We start from the raw sequence: 25118 nt of genomic DNA on the forward strand, positions 1-25118 counted from the left end.
GTTCAATTAAGAAAATTAAGTCTACTATGAAAATATTTTTTTAAGGATAGAAAATAGAAAGATCAATTTTGATACAAAAGATGCAGATACACTTGCATGTTCTTCTGCTGTCTTGTTGCTGTCTTCTGGTTCTGGACTTTTATGCAAATCCACATTATCTATCCCTTTCATTTAATAATTTCTGCAAATCTTAGTCATTTAACTGAGGCAAAGTTCTCAGTAATCTGCAAAACCGTGCACTGTGTGAACAAATACATTAATCTGGGACACGGTGAGCCAGAAAGAACTCAGTGTAGGAAAAGAATGGGAAATATTGTTCATACTAGGGAAGATCTGTGTCTGGGCTATGGTTCAGTGGTGCACAGATGTTCTGATGGGTTTCTTGTCGTGTCTATAAAATTCAGTATAGTAAATCAAATTTGTTGGGAAACTGTTCCTGGTTTAAATTGTCATTAGCAGTTTTTTTGCAGGATTAGCCATTTCCCTGCCTCGCACCATGGCTGCAGGGACACTCTAGTGAGAACATCAAAAGAAATTCCATCCTGCAGCCACTCCTGATCTCGCTGAGCTCTTGGGTGCACAGATCTCCTATTAATCAAGAGCCCACTGCAGTATCTGTCCTGTTATAAACTGGAGTAAATCTTCCCCCCACTTCACTGTCTTTCACGAGATATTGGGAAAGATTTATTGTAAGTGCTCTCTAAGAAAACTGAACATTCAAGGAGCAAACTATTCTTGTCAGTTATACTCCAAGGTTGCATGAGCTTTTTGTTCTCTAAGCCTTATCTAGGAGATTAGCAGCTCTTTAAAGACAAAACAGCAGCTCTGCCTCATGGCAAACATAAAACTATTTAGCCCAAAGTAAATTATCACCCTGTCGGGTACCCTGTGAAGAATGAATTGGGTTTTCTGTTTGTTGACTTCAAAAATTGATCAAGCCACTAAGTAAACATTATCAGTGAAACGACCCATTTCTGTTAGGAAAAAAGTAGCCATTGAGAAAACAATTTGTACACTATTACATCTTCCATATATTTTAACTTTCTTGTTTGTGTTAAACAAACTAGAGTAAATTAGAGTGTCACTTTTTTTCCCCCCTCTCTTTTATTTGCAAAAATACTAAGTTTAGTTAAGTGTCAGGACGGTTGCCATTCACATGGAAGTTCTGGGGAAAATTCTCAATTTATCAAAAGCTTTCTCAGTGATTGCACTAATTTCAATTATACTGATTTCAATTATATTTCAATGACTTTGTTCTGTATGTTCTCTCATCTAGGGATGCTGCAAGTGTAGGACTCTATTTGGAGATTTCCGAGATTTTTCACTTCCAAAAATGTTCCATAAGTGTATATGAGTATCTTCTAATCCTAGGAAAAATGTTGATGTAAACATACCAAGACTACAGTAGCAAAACTGTTTTCACCTAAACCAATTCAGTTATCCATAGCGTGTATTGCTTTTCTTTAAGACTAATTTCGGGTTTTAACAAAACAATTATACAATTAACAACAATTTCTATGTGACAAAGTACTTTTCTAGATATTTAGAGCACTGTCATTTTCATCTTCGATGAATGTCCAGACATCACATTTTAAGATATTTATGAGACATAAGTGAGGTCCATTATATTTTATATATATATACAAAGAATAAAGATACAACTTTGACAAAAATGTGAAAAATACAGAAGATTAAAACCTTGAGGTTTTCTCAGTTGCAAAATATTCTTTTAAAGTGGCCTAAAAATGGGAAAAACCTCCATTTAAAATAAACTTACAGCTTCCAAATTTCAAGGGGCAAGCATGTGCATCCATAGGAAAGTCTTCTAAATGCATTGGACATTCTGCTCTCACAGTCAATCTATAATGGATTAATGAGCAAAAGGACACATTTATTCTAGTTTCATAGAAATAGCAAATAGAGTTCTGTTAAGACAAATAGCATAAGTACAGCACAGTTTCTGTTATATGATTAATTAGTGGTTAAAATGGGACCTGAATTGTCTGGCTGAGGGTGCAACTGCTCTGCCCCTCTGCTCTTCCTCACAGTCCATCAGAGTCTAAGGCTTCCCATTTGGTGTGAGGATTAAAATCTATTAACAACTGCAATTGCTTCCATCATTAAACTGGCTCACTCTGGATGCTCAGACATTTGCTGAAATCATTTCATTGCTATCAGCTTGAGTGCAAACATGTTTCTCAATAGAGGAGCCTAAACGAGCTAGAAACAGTCACATACCACACATCTGCAGACAATGAACAGTAATACTCGAAAAGTAGGCTAAAAATTGCATTAAGGCACTTGCAAAGGTGAGGAAATAGGAATTGTTATGATCAAGAGAAGACACATGTGAACAATGTGCTGCCAAGATAGTGTTCCTGTGGATGAAATCCCTAACAGCTGAGCATTTAGACAGACAAGAAAAATCGACCTGGACTTGTATAGCTACCAGCCAAGAGGATTCTACTTCAGTCTAGCCAGTCTTGAAAGATGTTGCACAATAAATTGAACATTCCAAATGCCTGGAGAATTTGTTTTCTCCAAATGCTTGTACCAATTTAAAGAATATCTTCAATTTTTTTTAAAGAAAACTCAGTGTTCACCTATGTACTAAGTTATCCATCTTGGCTTGAAGTTGACAGAGTCCCTTTATACCTTGTCTTGATTCCATGGGAGACATAAAGGGGGATGTACAGCTCTATAGAAGCAACATACCTTTTTTTTTCATTTTTTTATTTTGTAGGTTTTTAATCCAGAATGTTTGCATGACTCTTTATCATCATTTCAAAAGGATTTATTTATTTAACTCCTCTAACAACTGGACAGCTAAAGTTCAGTTATCCGTGAAGAGAATAATGTATTTCCAATGAATGCTGTCAGCACAAAAATAATTTTTTCTCATAACTTTAATCAATGGAAAAAGAAATGTCTATTTTTATGCTGTCATGCTTTATAATCCCAAGCACAAGAAATATTAAGAATGGTCAATGAATTCTGTGTGCATCTATTTGTTCTTAGAATCTGCTTTCTGTATGATCCAAAGAATAAAGACCCTTGCACACAATTCAGGAGTACAGATTATACCAAACTTTCAGGCTTTATTATACTTGCTGATGGAATCCTTGAAAGCAATGCCAAATTAAGATTCTCTGCAAACTGATGGATTAATAAGACTGTAAGAACCTTTTTAATATCAAGCATCAAGACGCATCCAGGGACTGTAGAGGTAGCACAGCAGGAGAGGGGAAATAAGCACTGCAAACAATTTTGTTTGCCCATCATCCCACGGCCCATTGTGAAAATAATAATTAAGCAGGAATCCAATTGTGCTCAAAAAAGAACCAGTTTCCTATCTGGAAAATATGCTTTCACAAGTTAAATTGTAAAACTAAATGAAGGATGTAATATTTTAGGGCTTACCTCATTGTGTATAGCAATGTCCCATCCTCTGTGATTCGTAATAATTTATTTGGCATTGTCATGTTATGAGCCACTGACTTCTTTCCATTGTGGAAAAAGGTATCAGGTGTCCAAATTTTGCTGGCCATTAAATTATTTAACCGGAGAACAGTCATAGGTCCTTTGAATTTTAATCTCTCATCTTTCCAGCTTTGGCGGAAAAATACATCTATAGTGTATTCCTACATCAATTCAGAAAAAAAGGGAAACACTTATGATGTCATATGTTGCAATATGAGAACTTGAAAAGTATGTTCTTACCATTCCCCAGAAGCAAGATGACTATTAATGAAATTAGTCATTATCAGAATGTTTATTTTCTGTATTACTTACAATGTACCTGAAGCTGCTTAGTAAACAGCTACAATATCATTACTGTGTTCAGCACAATAAACATCAGGAGGTATTTAAAATAATAAGTTGCCCATAAGTAAAGATATAATACAATGGAAACAAAATAATTCACCTTTTTCCTACTTGAACTGTAATTTAAAGCTGCAGATAGGTGGCCAGTATGTGTGGCACAGGAAATGTGTGTCAGGGTAAATTATACCTTGCGAGGCAGGGTCTTACCACATCCTTCTGTTCTAAATGTCTCGTTAGCATAAACTTGTGATCAACCTGCAGAAAGTTCACAGTCCACTACAATTCTGTGGTCTGGTGATTTGTGGAATGGTTCATTGGGTGAAATGGTTGGGCTACAAAGAGCATGAGATGAGGCACCTTTGGGCCAGGAGTGACAATCTGATTTTGGGCCAGGGCGGAGAGAACCAGTGCCTGATTCAGTGGGCATGGGGACAACCAAAATAACCAACACTCACTATAAAATGAAAGCAATATTTGTGATAAAGCAACAGGAAGCAAGAGGGGAGAGGGTGAAAGTAAGAATGTTGGAATATCATACATAAAATATAGATGGGGTGAAAATGTGAAAAACTGTGAATTCAGCATAGTACAGTGTTTTCCCAGGGAAAAATTCCATCTTCACCTGGAAGTTCAGTATGGGATTATCCTGCCCCTTCCATCTTTGGTATTTTGATAACTATCCAAAGCAGTTATCCAAATGTGGTTCTGCGTTACTCTGAATGAGACTCCTTTGGCTGAGAAATTGAACTTTTGCTGAGATCTCCTGCAAATGGAGATACCAAATCCTGGAGCAGAGAGAGTCCTGTGTGTGAAGGCACACAGAGCTATAAGGAATAGAGTTGTCCTGACCAACTTGATAGTAAAGAGAAACATTCTGGAAGGAGCATGCAAAATGCCTCCACAGCAAATTCCTTTAGATTTGTGTTTTTTCATTTTAACAACCAGCAACACTCCATACAACATAAGCACTTCTGAGCTGTTTATTCTTTGTGCAACTGTTAGCAGGAAAGAATGGTGATTCTTACTGATGTGTGTTTTTCCTGCTTTTAGGGTATGAAATGCCTGAAAAAAATTTTGACATAGAAATGTAGTTCCATGGGTTGTTCTAATTTGGGGTGTTTTTTTGTGGATTTGTAAATCTAATTTTATTTTATCTATATCCCAGACCTGTGAATCATTTGGGTGCATACTTGGTTGTATTTCCATTTTTTTAATCACTTGCTCAGTGAACTGCTGAAGACTTATAACCAATTATTTGCTTCAGAATTTTGATCGGTCATGGCCTTAGGTTGAATTGTGACCAAATCCTGTCCCAGCTGTGCAGCAGAGTAGATGAGAAGGAGGTGTAGGAGACAGTGTCCATCATTAAAATTTTGGATTTTCTCCATGTTTTATTAGGACCGAGGAAAATTTCCTCCTACACCCATGGGAATGGTAAAAGACATGCCCAGAAGGTGACATCCTTTCAGTGTGCATGTAAGCCATTCCCTTTTTCTCTTTCAGCTTCAAAGGGGGTGAGTGGGAGGTGGTGCAGGTTGAGAAAAGAGAGTCTGGTTTTTCACTTCATACAAACACAAGGTTCATTTGTTGGAAAAGGACAAGGACTCGGAAAGATTTGATAAGAGTTCTGACAGCATAAGATAAAATTCAATTAAAAAGTAGCTGTCAGGTCACGCCTGGCACAGGCTGAATCTTTCCCTATCCCAGGTCATCGCACCATATAGAGTGAATTAATTTTGGCTGAGATATCTCAGCTCTTCAGCTTTCACTACCCACTTAAGCATGTACATTAATTCTCCTCAAATGAATCCTGACAGACAGCTGATCTTTAGGGCTGAGCCATCAGATATTCTGATTAGGGCTTTTTTCTACAGCAGAGGGGCATACAGAACCAGGGAGCAGAAGGATTTTCTCTAGCCTCTGTACATTAGCAGTGGCCCATGTGCAGATATATGAGTGAGGTGGAATTTGGAATAAATTCTCCACAGCAGAGACTCTTCATTCCACAGTGTGTAGGTTAAAAAAAGAAGATTCCTATCTACACTTTGAATAAATTATATAGTATTGAATATTTATAGCACTTTGACTTAAATGTTCTCTAATTTACTCTTCTCCCTGGAGATTGTTTATTCACAGGGTAGACCACTCTGTGGTCTACATAAGGTTCTGTACAGGAAGATAGTAAGACAGAAAAGATCATTCCAGAAAAGCTTGCTGTACTGAAAAACTAGGAATGAAGGTTTGCTAGAAAAAAAAAAAAATCTGTCTTTATGAAAAAGTTAATTTTTAATTGCTTCTTTTTCCAAATAATATGCATCAAAATTTTTCACAAAAATGACTGTTTATATGAGAATAGCCAAATATCTCTTGTTCAGTTCCATCCACTATGTAAGCATGCCTAAAAGCCTGCAAAGTTCTTCCAAAAAAAGATGATTTTATTTTAAAAAATTATTTTCTCCCTTTTAACTTTATTTACAAGCATAAGAACAAGGCAAGATAATCCCTTTACAGAATAACATGTTGTGTCTATGCTGCTCTTAGAAGAGAGTGGTAGGAGAGCACCCTGACTTATCCATGGCAGAGCCTCCCTGGATCCTGCTCACAGATGCTGAGGTGTGCTGGCAGCTCAGGGTGGCTGTGTTTTCCTAACACCCAGTGGGAGCTGGAGGAGCCCCTGGCCAGCCCAGGCACAGACACAGCTCATTCTCCCCTTGCCTGCCTGCCAAAAGCCTCCCTGTGGCAAGCACATTTCTCTCCCTCTCAGGATTTTCATAGAGGTGCACAGACAGAAATGAAAGGGAAAACAATTTCTATTTCTGCTCCTTGTTTTTCCTATGTGGAATATGTTTGGAGAATTGTTTACCTGGGGCAATTGCTTGATTGGATTCTGGTGAGGATTGTTTGAGCCTGATGGCCAATCCAACCCACGTGGGGCTGGACTCTGGAGAGACGGTCATGAGTTGAGTTAGAGTCAGACAAAGTAGTATGTAGTTTTAGTATCCTCCTTTTATATAGTATATTGATGTATTTTAGCATAGTTATAATAAAGAAATAATTCAGCCTTCTGAATTGAGTCAGACATCACCATTTCTTCCCATTGGGCTCGCCTGCATTTACAATACCTCCCACAGCCCCAGCCCAGGCTGCACGTGGGGATCAGGGGAGCCCCAGCTGAGGGTGGCTGCTGCAAACCTGTCTGTGTACAGAGCATACTGCACTGAGTGTGCAGAGAAATCCATATAAACTCTGTTCTGGTAAACATGCACAGAGCACACTGCACTGAGTGTGCAGAGAAATTCATATAAACACTGCGTTCTGGCAAACTCTTCAATTTTTCTTTCTGTCTCTGGTTTCACACCTAGTTCCTCAAGCAAAGGTTTAGCATGAGTGGGTTGCACACACATTACTTTTTATGGGAGGTGAGTAGGAGTTTTACACTAAATACTTTTCTGTGAATTCTTTAGTTTTCAAAATATATGAACACCTGCCTCTGTGTTTCTTGGTCACACATTTTATTAAGAGGATGATGAATTCTTTATCCCGTTTAACTGACTGAAAAACAGGAGTCAACATGGTATGGATATCCTAGCATTTATAAATTTAACTCTACTTTTGTAAGTACTGTTTTCCAAGCAATCAAAAAATCGTGTCTTTTCATAAACTTCACTTAGAAAAATAAACTTTCTTGTAAAAGTTACTTTTTTCTGGCTTTCCATTCCTTAACATTGTTTTGATTAGTCAGAAACTTGTAATAACCTGGTGTTTAAGGCTTAACTACATGAAAAGTTCAAATTATGCAGCTGACAATTTTGTAATCAGAAGTGGAACTTGTTCCCTTTCCTCTATTTATTTTTTTCTTTTTTTTTTCTTGAATCTTTCTTTTGCTAAGTGTATTTAGCTAAACATAGCCAGCTACAAGTTTGAACTGCTTTCATTTCTTCATTTAGATCAACAAGGATGTTTCTAGCATTCATCCTAATACAGCATCCAGCAGATACTGGTGGCTGCAGACCAGGTTTTACCCTTCTCAATAGCCACCTACTTGTGCAAAACTCATTTATATGGAAAATTTTAAGTACCTTATCCAAATTTCTACACAACTCTTGGTATCTCTTAAGGCCAGGGCTCACAACATCTTCATTCAGTTTTCTGAACATCTCCATTCCCTGCAGTTATCTGGAAATTTGATTTTAATATTCATTCCATAAAGCAGTGACAGTAATTCTCTCATTAATCTTCTCCTTTTAGCAGCCAAGATCTAGGAAAGTCACTTTCCATTGATCAGTAGCTTTTAATATAAAAATACAGGTTAGACTGTACAGATGTCACACCATAGGCATAAGTGTTAATTGCATTTTAAGATGATGATCTTTCTTGGCAAATTGGATCAGTGATGTGCCAGCAAGGACCTAAGCAATCACTCTCAGAAGAATATGGATCCAAAACCTAATGAATTTCATAATATATTATGTAGCAAATATAAAGTCTGTTCAAACATGTTATTAAAGTCACCGAGGCTTCTCATTTCCGGGCACTTAAACGCAGCCACAGAGCAGGAACGGGAGCACATAAAAGCTGATGGCATTTTCAAATCGAGGGCTTAAAGAAAGCCCAGCCCTAAAAGGGGTAAATAAGTTATTGCATAGATGTTTCATCCTCAAAATTAAAAAGACAAGAGAAAATGAGTGCTGTAGAAATACAGGCCATCACTTACCATATCATGGTCTGAAACAGGCCCAAAACTGGTGACGAAGATGTCAGTCTTCACTTCAGTTACACGCTCTGATGAAGCAGGAAATTAGGACAGTGAGTGTCTATAAACAGCCTTCATTAGATCTAACCACTACCAATTCTCACAATAAATAGAGAAATTATTGGCTTTGATTAGCCATTCTGAAATGGGTCTGCAATACAATCCTGAGAATTTACTGTAGAAGTAATTTCACAGTCAATATTGTCAGCAATGGGGATTTTTAAAAAAGTTTTTCCACAGAACTTTTTGAGGTGCTGCAGTGGAAATCTGTGAAATCTGCAGTTCTGCTGTTGTGGAAATCTTTTCATTCTTTGACTGATAAATCTTGTCTGACACTGTAACCAGTGCTGAATATTGTACACAGTACTCTAATATTTCATTGGATACTCAGTTTCTGGGCAAGCTAAAATAAGGTCTCTAATAATTAACCCTGGGCTTGCAAGTTATGTATTTTGTATTGAGACCAAGAACACAGAAACAAGAAAGAGAATATATTATGGTGTATACAAACATGAATATAATGGTAGGAGTTAGAAATGGCTGTATTACCCTTTACTTCAATAAACAAAAAGGAGTTAAAACATTTCCAAATAAACATCAGCTAAGCTTCCCTTCCAGAATCATCTGTGTAAATGTTTTCAGAAAGTGAGCTCTTCAGTCCTATAAGCCTAAATGATAGATCAGTACAAATAATACTTCTGAAATCTGTAACATGTACATAACACTAATTATATGCACATGCTGCATGATAAAGCTGGACCCCTCCGTGATTTCCAGGATGTCCATTTGCTCTATGGCACAGTGACATTGGGTATTTCAGAAGAAACTAGTGATATTAGTGGTCACAAATGCTGAGATGCCTTAACTGGTGTTGATCTTAAGAAAGAGGTCAAATATCTGACTTCTCTAGATGGACTGGCAGAAGAAATTTGGAGAAACTCCCTTCCTCTCCTCTCCCTCTGCAGAGGCACACAGGGATCCCACAACTTCTGAGCATACTGGTATTTGCTAGAGCACACATAGCCAAATATTCACCCAGGATGCCATATATCACAATCACCCAGTTGAATTAAATATAGCTGCAGGGAGTAACAGCACCTGGAGGCAGGAATCCAGGCAGTGCTGAGTGCAGCTAAGCCCATCAGCTTCCCAAAGCTAAGGTGATGTAAGTCTGAACACATTTACTGCTGTGCTCCACAAGCCAGCACAGGGGTTTTGTAGAAGTTTCAAACATGGAACAATTGATAACATTTCTGAAATAACTTCCAAAAATAAATAAATTAGGCAATCTGGAATATTAAAAGTAATGATAAAGAAAACACTATAGTATATGTATAGTAAGCAGACATGTAGCGGACAAAAATTTTCCTAACACTAAGAAATGTATATGTATTTTATTGTTTTTAAATATTGCAAAATATAATGAACCCCCCCCCTCTAATTTAATACAACCATCTGACTTCAAAAGACTTTGGTCTGTTTATATACAATTTGTTCCATCTGGCAAGAAAATCCAGACTGAAGGGAAGTAAAAAAAGGACTCAGGATTAAGCAGCCAGTTACAATATACATTTCTGTATCTGTGCAAAAGTTGTAATGAGAATCTGTGTTCCACAATGCTCATATAGGTCTTTCACTTTGATTCAAAAAAAGAGTGCAAGTTCTAAATATATAAAAATGGAAACAGTTCCCTATAAATATTTAGTATAGGTATGATAAAACATGTCCTTTTGTCAGACAGCAAGAATCAAAACATTGCATTAGACTTGATTCTACTGTTGGTCTAGGAACACAGTTGATGAACTATATTCTGTTAATAAATTAATGAAAAAATTAGGTGGTATTCCCTAGAGTTCAGTACCACCTAGAGTTCAGAACTCTTTAAAATTATGACATTTCCAATGTATTCTTCAAAATCAAGGAAAGTAAAATATTGTGTTGTGGCTGAACTGCTTAATATTATTGTTATTCTTTATATCTGTAACTGAGAGATGTACAAAATACAGTGATTATTGAGAAAAGCACTGGATAGGTGAATTTTTTTCCTTAGATGTCCAGTTGAATTAATATGTGACCTCATAATTATTTACAAATTTTTCAATTGACTTAAAGGAAATTCAGTATTTTCTTGACATCTAATAATCTCTGGACTTAAAGAAGCTCATGGTGACAATTTGACTTGTTGGAACTTAAAGAGGCATATTATTGTTCAAAAATTACTTGGCTTGGGAGGAAAGGATTCTGTCCTTCAGCCCATCTCTGTCACAAAAGTTCAAGAGGCTGGGGTCACGTAGGGAACAGTGGGCAGAAAAAGGACAGTAAAACATTGCAGAATGGAGTCCAGCTACCCAATCACCTTTCCTTAAGGCTGAGAAACTGATACCGTCCCAAAATCTGTTAGCCTTTTACATCCTGAAAAGTGAATCTCAAATGGCTTTTAAAGATCTTTCATCCTTGTTCCTCACCCCTCTTGTCCTCTTTCCTCTGAGGCACTTTGGGAGAGAGAAGATTCTAGAAGTCCTTCAAACACAAAAGGATGGTGAGTGCCTTAAGAGTCCCAGCTCTGAGCAAGGTTCTATTTAGTATAATTCAGCTGGCTTGCCTGCACAAACACAGAATGTGCTCTTTGAATCAGCAGAATATCATGTGCTATCCTCAGTTCTGGCTTTGGGAGGCATGTAGTCATGGAAGAGAGGCTGAGGCTTAAGGAAACCACTTGAGGACACAAAATGGAAATTTAAGTCTTTTTCTATAAGAAGAAAGATTTCCAAGGGACTGAAAAAATAAGCAATGTTTTTTATTTCTGCATAATATTGAAAATAATTTAAGTGGCACCTAAATCACATGAAAACTAGAAAATTCAGATTGTGAACTCAGAAGAGATTATGTTATCTTCACACTGATTACACTTCTTCAGTGCACTTAATCCCCTCACATGCAGATAAACCAATGTACAGACCAACAATTTTTTTTCTTTGGTGTGTACAGCACTTTCAAGACCATTGAAAAAGGGTGTATCAAAACAGAAAGATTACTTACTCCAAAGCCATATGGAAGTTTTGAATTTTTTGTTTACTGTTTCACTAATTAGATGATTCAGCTGTGCTTAGTTAAGTGCTTCAGAAGTTCTGAGTCACTCCTGCACAGTACATGTGTTTACTAATACAGCTGAGCTATATATATTTAGAATCAAGGTTACCATGTTCAATTTGCATCTTGATTACCATGGGAAGGCTTAAATTGTGCTTCAAGTGCTCAGAATGCTTTTTTCAGGAACCACAAATCCTGAGCTGTATTCAAAACCTTCACAATATCCCAGAGAATTGGAGAAAAGTCTTAGTCATTGACCAAAACAGGCTCAGGTCAGGAGCTAATTGGATTGCTGAAGAGAAATCCAGCAGCTCTAAAGATGCAGAACTGTGTCTCTTGACTATGACATCTATCTCATGAACCAGGAGTAAGTAATGTAGGGATAGCTGTAGAAAATGTGACAATTTCAGTAAAAAACCCTAAGGAAATTAATAATGACTTGACTATAAGGCAACCACAAGTTCCAAGCAATTACTGAGCAGCAAAAAAGCAGCTGAGCACCACACCCAGACACTGTGGAACACAGGTTTGGGAACTGATCCAGGTACAGCTATGAAAGCATAAGTCAACCTCAGCTACTGTAATTTTACTGTTTACAAATACTGTGTTTTGCTAATGATGCTAGACTAGGGTAAACTCAAAATTAGTAACAATAAATATTTTGATATAAACTCCCAGGGATCTAATTATTGCTAGAATTGTGACTGTATTATAAATTGAGAACAAAATAAGAAATACAGATTTATTTTAACAGCAGGAAGTAAGCCTATTTACCAGGAGAGACTATACACAAAAATATTTCCCGTTATGATCTGCCAGTATTTGAGCACAAGGTTTTTTTGAATTGCCCATTTTGGTGGTTTGAGTTAATTCTGTTTTTTGATAATGCACTTGTTCTTCCTGTATGTCTCATGTCTGTCTGTGCTGTAATTATTAATATGGAGCAGATATTTCCTCTAGCTTTGAATGAAAGGAATTGTGATACCTGTACTGTGTGCAGTCAGACTTATCAGCCCTGTGTGTCCTGTGAGGTATTTTGATTGAAGAACCACAACAAATGCACTCATAGGAATTTTGTGCTGCTGCATTATTAGTAAGAGTAGAGACCAAAAGGGAGAAGAGTGATCAGCCACTGCAGTCTGTGCTGAGGTTACTGGGACCTGCACATGCAATGAACTGCTCAAAGCTGCTCACATCCTACCTGCCTCCCTACTCTTGTATTCAATCTATTTTCCTGGGATTTTCTAAGGCTTTTTACAATTGTCATTACATTAATCTGGTGCCTACAGAGTGGAAAAAAAAGACCAAAATCAGCCCCTTCAGTTTTACAAATTTAAGTGCAAAATCTGGTCCTTTACTTACAGAATAATGTGTAGGAGTGAGGTCTTTTCATTTAGAGTAGAATCATTTAAGTTTAACTTTTTATTATGCTTACAAACAAAACCCTTATTTTCCCTAAACTTTATATTAACTCATTGTTAAAATCCAACAATTTCCATTGGGACCTCAATAACCAAGAGGAAATTTATATGTTTATATGTAAACATTATATTATATGTTTATATAAAAACATATTTAAATGTTCTCATACAACTGAAACTTGAAATCTAATTCACATAATATTGTGAGGTTCATTTCCCCATCCCTTCCACTCCGTGGAAGTAATGAATTGCCTGAGATTGACTGATGTTCCACTTAAGGACCATCTCACTCAATTTTGATAAACATCACACAGGAGACATCAACAAATATCTTTTACTGACAGCATAAAATAAGTATAATTCTGTTCAATACTCAAGTTGATAATCTACTTGGGGTGATCTACTGGGCACTCAACCCAACAGTAAAACCAAATTTAATTCAGGAAGATTCTGGTCTGTCAAATCAAACGCATTGTTTGTTCTGTATTAAGCTTTCTATTACAAAATCCCTCTTAAGGGGATAAGCCACTTTTACCTTTATTCTGATTTGAAAGGTCTCAGAGCATGTGGTTTCCTTTAGTTTTAGGGAGATGAGATGAAAATGGTGAAAGTCTTAGAAAATCTGTGGCTGCCCCTGATTTCATGTAAATGAATCTCATCACCAAATACAACCTGGCCTAAGCAAATCTTCTCTTCCCTGTCTCCACTGTGGCACTTCAAACCTGCTGTGGTGGCAACCCAGGGATCATCTCTATGCCCCACGCAAAGACAAAAGGGAATGGCATATCCATTTACCTGAGGAACTTATTTTTTCCACCCTTTTTCATTGCTTTTAATTTTTATTAAATCACACTCTAAACACAGTGCATTACTAGGAGAGACACTGAAGTGAATTTTGCTTCATATTTCTGTTTGATCCTTTGATTTTTTTCAGAACTGTGTAGTTGAATAGAGATCAGCATCTTTATTATTTAGGCCATTTTTGATCACCTCTAGTTCTACAGTCCAGGTAGTTTTCACAGAAAATTATGCCATTACCTCAATGACTTCCCTTGGGTTTTTTCCCTAATGTCTGACATGATTTCCCCTTTTCAGCTTCAGTATGTTACTCTCTGCAAATCCTCCTCCTTGCTTTTTGTAAATGATTATGCTCTCACAGAGTCAATAGGTGTCCTCTAGTATCATTCACAACATTTTTACATTCATTTTGGAAGTTCTATTTTCCATGCATAAATTACTAAATGTAACTATTTGTTCATGTTTATGGATGGGTACAACAGATGCTATTTCCTAGCAGTGTCTGCCTAAGTGACTCAGCCCACATATGAAGGAGGCAAAACAAGTAAATCACATAATTTATATCAATAATTATTGATAAGAAGTGCAAATGTGCTAATGCATAACATGGTGTGGCATGCTCAATATATAATCAGATTAATTTTATCAATTATATTTCTTTTTTAATAAGAAGCACATTCAATCACTATAATTTTTCCCTGTGGGTCACCAGTTCTACTTTATAATATTCTGGTTAATAAGAAATGATTATTTCTTTCCCCCTTGTTTAATGGCAAACTGCTCAGGGGTTCTCATTTAACTTCAGATATGGCCTTCTTGGGTTATCTGATGATAATTTCCATTCCTATACTCTTTATGGAGCATATATGACTTTTAGATTTCCTTTTGAAGGAATACCTCAAAAGAAGATGCAAAAAAAGGCAAGGGCAGAGTTAATTGTAATCTAGTATTTATTCTATGCATGCTCAAAGGGTGATTCAAAATTCAACACCTCTACATTTTTCATTATCTTAATGCTTCACCCTTTACCCTGTCTTTCCCATTAATACATAGAATAGCTGCTACAATGAATCTTTGTAATGAGATTTCTCCAGAAGGTTGTTCTTGTCCTCATGGTGCCTCATTGGCTGCACCAGGACACTTCTACCAAACAGTAAAACTGTTCACCTCACTAACAGGGTGTTGGCAAACTTGGGATTGAAAAATATCATGGTGTTTATTTCAAAAAGGTTGAATTTACTTCTCTAAATAAGTAGAGCCAAGATCAATTTTTTAGTAACTAAAGATGGCTTTTCATCACTGAATTCTTCATTCATACACATAATGGCGAGGAAGGTAAAACAAATAACCCTACTGAAGAAACTATCATCTACCTTTTATTCCATAGGTGAGAAAGAGAGAAATTGGTCTTTTTTCTGCTTCTGTTCATGCACACACCTCTGTTTCTGTGGGTGTACAGATTTGAAAACCTGCACTACAGGAGGAGAGGTTGTACTGGGATAACCAGAGTTTTCTGCAATGTGCCCTTTCCTGTAGGACAAACTGCACCAGGCATTGTTTTACCTCAGCTGCTGCTTCTCAGAAGGCACAGAAAGAGAATACACAGTTCTGGATGATTGGAAGAGTGCTACAGTGCACTCAGTGATGCACAAATGTACACTATCCCTGACACCATGAAATTTATCAACATAACATATAAGGAGGGTCTCTGGCCTCTTAATTTTTCCAATAGCTACATCACAGCGAAATGGAAGGAGTTTTAGAGACAAGTCTATATATCTAAAAATATTGTTATATTGGTAGATTTCTTAACTTTTGCTTCAGAGTGGATAAAAATTGTGCTCTGATCAAAATATTTAACAAGAAGCCATCACTGATGTTGGGAAGAAAAATGAAACCACTGCTTTTCCATACACTTTAAAATTTGCAGTATCAAGTCATGCTATGATGGAAGGCTACTGAACTTCCAACTCCAAAACTCATGCTATATTTTATATATTGATTTAGATTTCTCACTGGATATTTTTATGCATGGAACATTTCAGAATACATTTCCCCATTATACTGAGAATCTAACTTAGCTGTCAAAATTGAGTCATCCTGAGGTTCTTCACTCAGATTTAGATACCTTAGGAAGAAGGTTTTGAAGATGTGAATTTCCAAATTCGTGAGCACACCCTTTATTATAAGTTGCTACCAGGACTGAAAACATCAAACTAGGTATTTGTCCCTAGTTTTTGAAATCTATAATTTATATATTTTCAATAATGCCTTTTTCAATGGTCAAAAGACTATATCTCCTTCTTACTATAGTTGATTTCAAACATTAATTTACTGCTCACAATTTAATCAGATGTGGAATTTTTTTTTAAAGCCATAATACTCTTATTTCTAGTGTTCAAAGCTGACAAACATAAGAGACAAATTTGCTGAACTGACACCATGAAAATACAGTATACTGTGCAGAAAGAAAATTGTTAATTCAGGGTTCTTGGTTACAGGCAGGAACAGGTAACACAATTTAAAAAAAAAAGGATGCAGAGAGTATTTAAATTTCTCCAACCCTTAGTTAGAGAAACTACTCCAGTCCTTCCTTCCCTCCACCCCATACTCCCCATCACTCATTGTTGCTTCCAAAGCCATATACATTGCCATTTAACTTTGTGAAGAGGTTAATTTCCTTTCTGTCAGCAGTAAGTTTTAACTGGACCAGATGATTCTTTCATGAGTACACCTTTGAAGACTGCATTCAGGAACACATATGTAAAGACACAGACATAAGAGTTGATAATTATATGCTTTAGTTCCCTAAACTGCAATCCAGAGAGTGAGAGAAAAATCTTTTCTGCATCTCCCTTTGTTTTCCCTTCTAGCATCTGTTTAAAAAAAAAAACAACATAATAGCTATAAAACTAATTTAAGAAATCATCATATGCTCAGATATGTCTTGTAGACATGTACCAGACTCAGTTTGCAGAGTCTCATTTATTTATTGCCTTCTGTGCTTTATTTACTGTGATGGAGTAGCTGACTGAACTTTACAGTTCCATTAAACAAAGAATAAAGGCACATTTCTCTACCCTAGGTCAAGGGTTCACAAGAAAGCAGGCAAAAATACTGGTAGATAAAAGTAAACAATTACTCTTATTTTGTGTCTATTACTTGAAATTGCAGACAGATTTATAGACAAAGACACTTTTAAATGTGTCAATTAATACATTTTAATCAGAATTTTATCTTTAGCCATTCCTCAAAATCAGTGAAGTCAATTTATTGAAGAGCCTGGCTCACAATTCAAAAACAGTTGCAGGATGGTAGCCTCAAACCACAGAATAACCTTATGCATAATTACCTTCCATTTAATCCACAGGAGATGATACAAGAATTCTTAATGTAATACCCCCTTATATTGCAGTTCCTCTGAGAAAGAGTTTAGGAAAACAGTCAGAATTATATTTTGTGGGGTGAGTTGCTCTGTTTCATCCGAAGAGTCCAAAAGGAAAAAAGAAAAATGATGTCTGAAAGAAGTAAAGCCAAGCTTTCCATGCACTGAAAAGAATAGATTTCTGCTTGTCCATTTAGAATTTCCATGGTTGTGAACAGTAAGCTTTTAAGACTCAATTTTGGGAGCATGTCACAGTAGAACAAATCAAAGAGTGAACACAAAGATGTTGATGAAGACCAGGTTTTGTAACAATGTTTTTGTAAAGACATAATTGTGATGTGGTTTTATGCCTTTCTCTGGATTCAGCACCAAGAGCAGAAGAATAAAGACATTTTGCTCAAACTGTGAAGAAAAAATGTTAAAGAAACAAATCCTTACATATCTAACTAGGAAAAAAAATCTTAAAAACTTCTCTGAGACAGTCTACTAGGATAGATTGATGCTTTCACTTTTAAAAACACAAATCCTCATGAAAATAGTCATAGATATATGAGGCCTATTTAGGCCTCATTCATCAACTTGTCATTCGTCAGGTCACAGGTTGTATTTTTTATCTTCTATTCTTTATACATTCAAAGTTTTATTACTCATTCAGAGGTCTTCTTGAATTGTCAACCATTTTCTTCTTCTTTTGGGTGTTAGTTGAGAAAACCAAGTATGCAAAAGACAGGAAAGGCATGGCTTTTGGAAAAAAAAAGCTATATATCAGCATAACTTTTTGTCTATATGAACAGAATTAAAACAAGTATATTGTGGAAAATATATAATGTTTTAACTGACTTTTTATCTAGCTTATCTAGCTTTTTATCTGACTTTTTATCTATGTAACACTGAAAATCATAATACAACAGACCTCCCAGTCCTGGTCTCAAGCGGTTGTCATAGCCATCCAGGAGACGATCCAATATTCTGGTGAACACTGTGGTGTTGTCTTTGAGTTCATCTTGTGATGATGTTTGTCCATAGCTGAAATACACAACAGTTAACACTGAAAAACAGTAATCCACCAATAACCTTAGAAAACAGTAATTCCAAAATCCATTTAATCTCGTTCATACTGGTTTGTGGTCACATAACCTCCTCCGTATAACAAGTTGTAGATCTTTGCACAGTTATTGTAAGTTTATATTTTCTCCTTCAATTCTAAGATTTTAAAATCATAAAAAATCAGTGCCCCTCTACAAATGGTGAGCAAATAGAATGCCAGTTCCTTAATGTTTCTCTCATTACTCCTTAATATTTATAATGTGCTAATATGTGTTTTCCCCAGGAAAACACTCATTTGTCAGCAAAGAGTAATGTGTTTAATTCATAATAGCTATAAACGGTTTGCAAAGAAAGATACAAATTACAAAGTAATTTAGAACACTGAAAAGTAGACAAAAATAGAGATATCTTCTTTTTAAGTACAGAAGTAGATGACTGAGTGTACATTTTTGTAGATGGAAATGTAATTTTGCTTTTATTTCTCATTTTCCTGTAGCAGTTAGATTTGGAGGAATATCTCCGTCTTTGCCTTTCAAATACATAACAAAACCATCTGTTGGTATGAAAATCTCTTGTGTCTGTGAAGATTCCCTTATAGATCCCTATGTATATCTCTAACTCAGTCAAAGGTCCTGAAATTTTACTTGAAGAAGGATAAAATTAAAGCTATTTGAACTCAGCTACCAAAATCTTACTTCCATCAGTACAAATCAGAATGAAATCCTTAGGCTTAATGGTTTCTGTCTGCTGTAGATGACACCAGAATCAACCTTTTTCTTAAATCTGAGACCTTTACCTAATACCCTGTCACAGATGATTCCCTTAATCATAGATTACACTTGTCTTAAATCCTAACCCAGCAGTGCTTTTTCATTCATTGCTGGGAAGACTTCCATTATAAACACGTGGAGTCATCAGTGATAAAAGCAAAAGTGCTGCTTTTCAAAACATCATTTTGTTGCACACATTACTACTGAACTGGAGAAACAGTGCAGCACCAAAAACTTTCCTTAGGATCAGGTGTAGTGATTCTTCCACTGGCCAGCCTGTTTTCTGCTTGGGGTACGTGGCTCTAGGTGCCCTGCCAGCCCTTCCTGCTCTAACCACTAAAGACCCTCTCAGGAGGAATATGATACACAAAATGATCAGGTTCTGTTAAAATACCTATAAAATGGTTTTTTTTTCTGTGAGCTGCATCAGTCCTTTGCGTATCCCAGGCTTGCATTCCACTTGGATCAAATACAGACAGAAGGAGGAAGGATACCCTGTACATAGGTACCCTGGAAATCCTTCCCAGTTTATTTTGCAGCACAGGTTTGAGTATTTAACACTACAAATTTAAATCAGTTTCAGGACTGACATCCATAGAAGTTTCAATAATTATTGGTTTATTTCCATAGGGTGGGAGGTTTTAATGCATAAAAATCATAATTTCTAATGAAAAGGCAAAATGCCTAACAGTTTTTTTAAACATAGTATTAATTTCTTCTAACCATATTATGCAACCTCATTTAATAAAAAATAGGTTGATTTGTATTTACTGATCATGCCTACAATTGAATTTTAAGTCACAGACAATATTTTTTATGCTTCCTCTATGTTACCAAATAACAAGTTCTCCTGCTGTCTCTAGCAAGCATTTTATCATTTAAAGGATCTTTCCTCATACACCTTCCCCAGAATTTCAACACAGGACCTTTAGTGGATTAAATTTTATATTAACACTCATTGTCAGAAAGAAAAAGCTGCTCTTCATAAATATCTCAAGGATAGCAGAAGGTCATCAGTATTAAGGTGGGAAAAGGATAGAAAACCACTTCAGACTTGTTTATGGTACATAAATGAGCATGTTTGTGAGGAGGCATCAGGAAGATGGGCTGGAGGCAGGGGAGCTGTGCCCTGCTCCCATGTGGAATTCCCATTTGTCAGTGCCCTCACCTGCTCTTCCACCATCTTAGCAAAGGAGAAAGCACCGTGAGGTTTCACTGGCAGATGGGCACAACAGGAAGATTCTGAGCATTTGTGCACATATGGAGTAGACTAACTCCAGAGGGATTGTGAATTCTCTTTCAAAACACACATATTAAAATAGTCCTATTGCTGGCCTTCTTATGATAACAAGAGTGACATGGGAAGACTGTCTGTACCACAGACATTTTATCTAATTTATCAGTTGGCTTTTTATCATAAAGCACTAAGAGCACTCCAGAGGGAAAGCAAGGCAACTGACAATGACAAAATGGCTTTAAACCCAGATCTACTTCATCTAAGGTGTGTACAGTTTGAAGAAAAAATTACTGCATGCAATTGTGTTTTCACATTAAATCCCAGTCTCATAAAAAACTGTGCACGGACTCCATCTACAGGTCATTATATTCCTGACACACCATTGGATTTTTAAACTCTGGTCCAATGTGTTTTAATTCTCACATTAAGAACGCACATGCACCCATTACAGCTGCAATAAATATATATTCATAGATCTTTGTGCAAATATCTATAGAAAAAATATGTTTTCACAAAACTTTCTAGCTAGGTCAGATGAAGCACTTCAGGAATACTTCAAATCTTAATATAATATAAAAATAAAAGGTTTTTTTCCTAAAATATTTTTTTTATAAAGTAGCTGTTATATGAATCACACACTCTTATTTTATTTATTTTTTTAAGGAAATGCTTGTGCAGATGAACCTTTCCCATTACCACTCCACACAAATTTTAAATCTTCAAGGCAGTCAGAAAATAAGTTCCTCTAGAACTATGAATGCATAAGAAGACATTGTGAAGATGAAGGCACAAATAGATCCTTTAGAGATCACTTTTGACAATAAAAATATTTTACTGCTTTCTGGTCATTAGGTAACATCATTGACAAGCACATTCATGTTTTTTATAATACACAAATACATCTGAGAGTCTTCTTAAATGTCTTCACTGATTTTTGAATTGCAAGCAGCACTTCAAGCATACTCCAAACTGCTTTATAGTCTTTAGTTAAGCTACTAGTTGTTTGATGAGGTGTTGTATGATTACAAATTTTTATTAATACTAACATTATTTTTAGGTTATGATTTCAACAAATATTCCACAAATACTCAGTGCAGAATGGTCTTTCAGACATAGCTGTCATGGGCTTTGAGCTTACAAATGCTTCTTCATGCAAGCAGTCTCCTTCAGCAGGAAGGTCTACTTCAGATTTTCAATACAACTACTGAGTTAGCACACAGTCCTGACCGACAAAGAAGTTAAATTATGCTTCTGCTTGCAGGCACAATAAAGTTACTAAAAGCACTTAGATTAAAAATAGCCCTTTATTATACATTTTTTCCCCTCTGAAGAAACTTGTATTTCCAAGTAGTCATTATATAAGAATAGAAAAAATTGCACAGGTGTTTAAGAGGAATTTTTCTGAGAAAGCTTTTGCTTATTCTCTTCACCATATTGAACAAAAAACTTTTATGCAAACAAATTGTAGTCCTCTTCTAAACTTCACTTAGATTTAGGTGGGACTTGAACAGGGATTAACTTCCCCCAATACACTTAGTAGTAGTGCAGCCCATGCAGTATTTGTCTTATGCTGCTACATTAAAATAAAGGTTCCTAAAATAAAAAATATCTCCCCACCTTCTTTCAGTCAGTGCATTGAGGAGGAGGCTCCAGGCCCAGAGGCAGTCACAAAGCACCAGGAATCTCTTCATGGTGGACTCTGGAACTAGGAGGAAAATAACCATTAACACTCCCCACACTAAAACAGTTCATAGGGGAAAAAGTCTGACACTGGAAACTTCTGCAGAATAATTTGATGTCAGGCAATGACCTCACAACAACAGAGCTGATGCCATTCTGAATTAGGGTGCATGGCCTTGGCTGTTCTCCTGGTTACCTTTTACTTTTAGACCCACAGGCCAAGGATGGGGTTTATTTTGTGGTAAGGGTGTATTCTTTATGCATTACTCTTGAACTTTAGCAAAAACAATTACAAGTAAAAGCTGCTGTCCCCAAACTCTGTGGCAGTGCAATTCTTACTCAGTTTCCCCCTGGGTTGAAAATGTGTCAAGGCACCTCCAGTGCATTTCCAGATAACCAAGTGTGATTGCCTTTTTCTTTTTGACTTGAACCAGCCTGAGCCCTTCCAAACCCCTGGGAAGGTGTCAGTATCAGTGTGTGCTGGTGTGACTGAGGAGAGTGGTGCTTTCCTCACAGCCACTGCTCTGCTTTGATGTGATGGAAGCAACTTTCTTCTAGAGATACAATCCTCCTTTTCCCTGAAATACCGCTTCAGAAAAGGACTAAAATGAGCAGATTCTAACTACATAGAATTCTGCTGCTACATAGGCACATTTTAGGGCTAAAGGGCACAATTCATTATGAAACCATGTGCTGACAACCTACACACTATCTCCTAAATCTCTACCAGTCTATGAATGCTGCTAGGAAATGTTTTTGCATTAGCATCCTTTTCCTCCTCTCCAGACATCTCCTGTACTCTCTCCAGACCTCACTGAGTTACTCTCAGTTTATCTTTGAGTAAAAAGTAACACAACTCAGAAAGTTTATTCTGCTTTCGAATAAACTATTTAAAAAAAAAAAAAAAGTTAGCTGATATTTGTGGCATCAGTGCTGCAGATTCAGCTAATTGCCCAGGAGAGGTTGCAGGTCCCTTTACACAATTCAAAGTGTGCTGGAATACAGTCGATTTTCAGGATTCATTACATAAATAAGGTTAACAAATACGAAGCCTGTGTTTTTCCCCAGCAGTGAATAGGATGGGTTTTTACATGCCTGAGAAAATGAAACACTGTACATAGAAATGTTGTAGTAGCTTTAAATAAAGCTTCCCCAATTCACTGCACACTCTCAGGGACAATTTAAATCAATAAAATACTGTTACAAAGCGGTATGTGAGCAATGAGATATAATTAATGCGTTTATAGCCAAATGATCGGCAGATATGCATTGAATGGGGCTGAGCTAATCTAACTGGATAGGAAGGAGCTGGCTGTGGCAGGAAAGTGTGGATAAAGATCTTCAGGGACGACACTGCATCCTAATTTGCCCTGCAATCAGCCCCTTTACAAAGGGAAAGAGAACATCTGTGGCTTCAAAAATCACCTTCTCCCGGTCCTGCCAACTTCTGCCTTTGCAAAAGGCTCCTCGAGATGAAGAACGGAAAGTGAATTATTCTGAACTATTTTGATCTGTTGAGCTCCACGCTCGCTCCCCTTCTCCCAACACCATCCCCTGCTTCAATAAACCCATCCAGGCACAATAAATCCCGAAGAAGGAAAGTTTCTTGCAGCTGGAAACAGCAAATGTTAATTAAGGCTTTGAATGAGCGTTCAAGCCCAGCAGCCCCCGGCCTCCCCTACCCGCACCGCCTGAGAAACCAGCGCCGGTTCTCCCATTCAAAATGGGAGCAAGAGCCACGCTTCTGGGAGCGCTTCAGCAGCGCCCACTGAAAAAAAAAAAAAAAAAAAAAAAAAGGTGGGGGGGGGACCACGGAAAACAAAATTGAGGGTAAAAGGGGGGCATTTTGATGCATTTTGACTCACTGTGAGAGATTTGCTCCTCTCGGAGGCTGAAATCCAGACTTGTTTTCCTCCCGGCATTTCAACTTTGCATCCCCCGGCCCGGAGCATCCACCCCTCCCCACCGCGCCCGCGGGAGGGAAAAACCCAAACCCAAAACCCCTTCTGCGAGGGACCGGCGGAAATCAGTCCGCGCTAAAAAATAAATAAATAAGATAATTGACAATGCCCATCGATCGCTGCGGATTTTCAAGCTGGAGGGATAGAGGGGGAAAAAAAAAAAATCCCCCCGATCCGGCGGTACCTGCGGACAGAGAGGAGAGGAGCCGCCCGCGCTCCTGGACGCGGTGCCCGCAGCCGGGAGCGCCCGGAGGGGTGCGGGCGTGTGTCCGTGTGTGTCCGTGTGTGTCCGTGTGTCCGCGTGTGTCCGTGTGTCCGTGTGTCTGTGTGTGTCCGTGTGTCCGCGTGTGCCCCCGTGCGCGGCCGGGGTGCGAGCCACAGCCGCCCTTACCGGAGCCTCGGGCGCGGGTCCGCGGCGCCGCTGCCCGGCGCTGCCCTGCCGGGTGCCCGCCCGCCGGCGCGGAGGATGCGCGGCTCCGGCTCCGCCGCTCACTCCGCCTCGGCCATCGCCGCCGCTGCTCCGCTCCTCCTGGGCTCAGCACCCAAATTTCTCTTCCCAATATTCCGACCGCCGCTATACAACAAAAGCTTTCTCTTTACCAAGACAGTAGTAATACGTCCCAGGGTAAACCGGATGTGAAATAGGCTGTGACTTCATGCCAGAGAGATTTTATTTTAGAAAGGAAGGTGGTACCAAGCTCTCATCTAGAGACCAATCCGCCCATTTTTTATATGCAGCACAATTTAACTTCCAGTGCTCTCGCCCTAATCCCTTTCTCTCTGGCTGCAGACTCAAATCCTTCTACAATCTGCAGCATTATTATTACTGGGGGGGAGGCTGCGCGGCCGGGGGAGGCTGCGCTGAGCATCTTTAGACACTCGCAGTTTACAAAACAGTCTATTTTAAGGGTCGCACATTAAAAATATAACCGATCTGCGTTAGCGTTCAACCTTTGATCGAATATTTAGTCGCGGCATATATATGAATGAAAGCTGCCCAGAGGTGTAGAGGATGCAGCACTACGCGCGTGTGCCTATAGACTGTATGTACCTATAGGGACCGGGCGGCAGAGTACGGCTGTAAGCAGACGGGGACAGAGATGCTGTGCAATACTAATTAAACACAGGTAACGCGCATTTTGGGCGAGCCC

General features: G+C 37.8%; 1 protein-coding gene across 4 annotated transcripts in view; it reads right to left on the reverse strand.

The window, feature by feature from the left end:
- The window catches only part of GABRA1 (gamma-aminobutyric acid type A receptor subunit alpha1), a 41995-nt gene extending 17214 nt beyond the window's left edge, over window positions 1-24781 (reverse strand). Inside the window, exons 1-6 of one of the 4 annotated variants that reach the window (XM_085591201.1) lie at window positions 24568-24781; window positions 21944-22031; window positions 18186-18298; window positions 8540-8607; window positions 3421-3641; window positions 1778-1860 (exon numbers count right to left, since the gene is read on the reverse strand). In XM_085591201.1, the coding sequence (XP_085447327.1) occupies window positions 1778-1860; window positions 3421-3641; window positions 8540-8607; window positions 18186-18298; window positions 21944-22031; window positions 24568-24625 (631 nt within the window). In that variant the 5' untranslated portion in view covers window positions 24626-24781. Of the gene's footprint in view, window positions 1-1777; window positions 1861-3420; window positions 3642-8539; window positions 8608-18185; window positions 18299-21943; window positions 22032-23871; window positions 24010-24151; window positions 24298-24358 lie in introns of those variants that run through there. The other 3 variants (XM_021549505.4, XM_021549507.3, XM_021549506.4) reach the window with 3 other exon arrangements.
- Between the last annotated feature and the right edge of the window lie 337 nt (window positions 24782-25118).

Source organism: Lonchura striata, chromosome 13 (genome assembly GCF_050655825.1).
Source record: "Lonchura striata isolate lonStrDom1 chromosome 13, ASM5065582v1, whole genome shotgun sequence".
NCBI classification, from domain to species: Eukaryota; Metazoa; Chordata; class Aves; order Passeriformes; family Estrildidae; genus Lonchura; species Lonchura striata.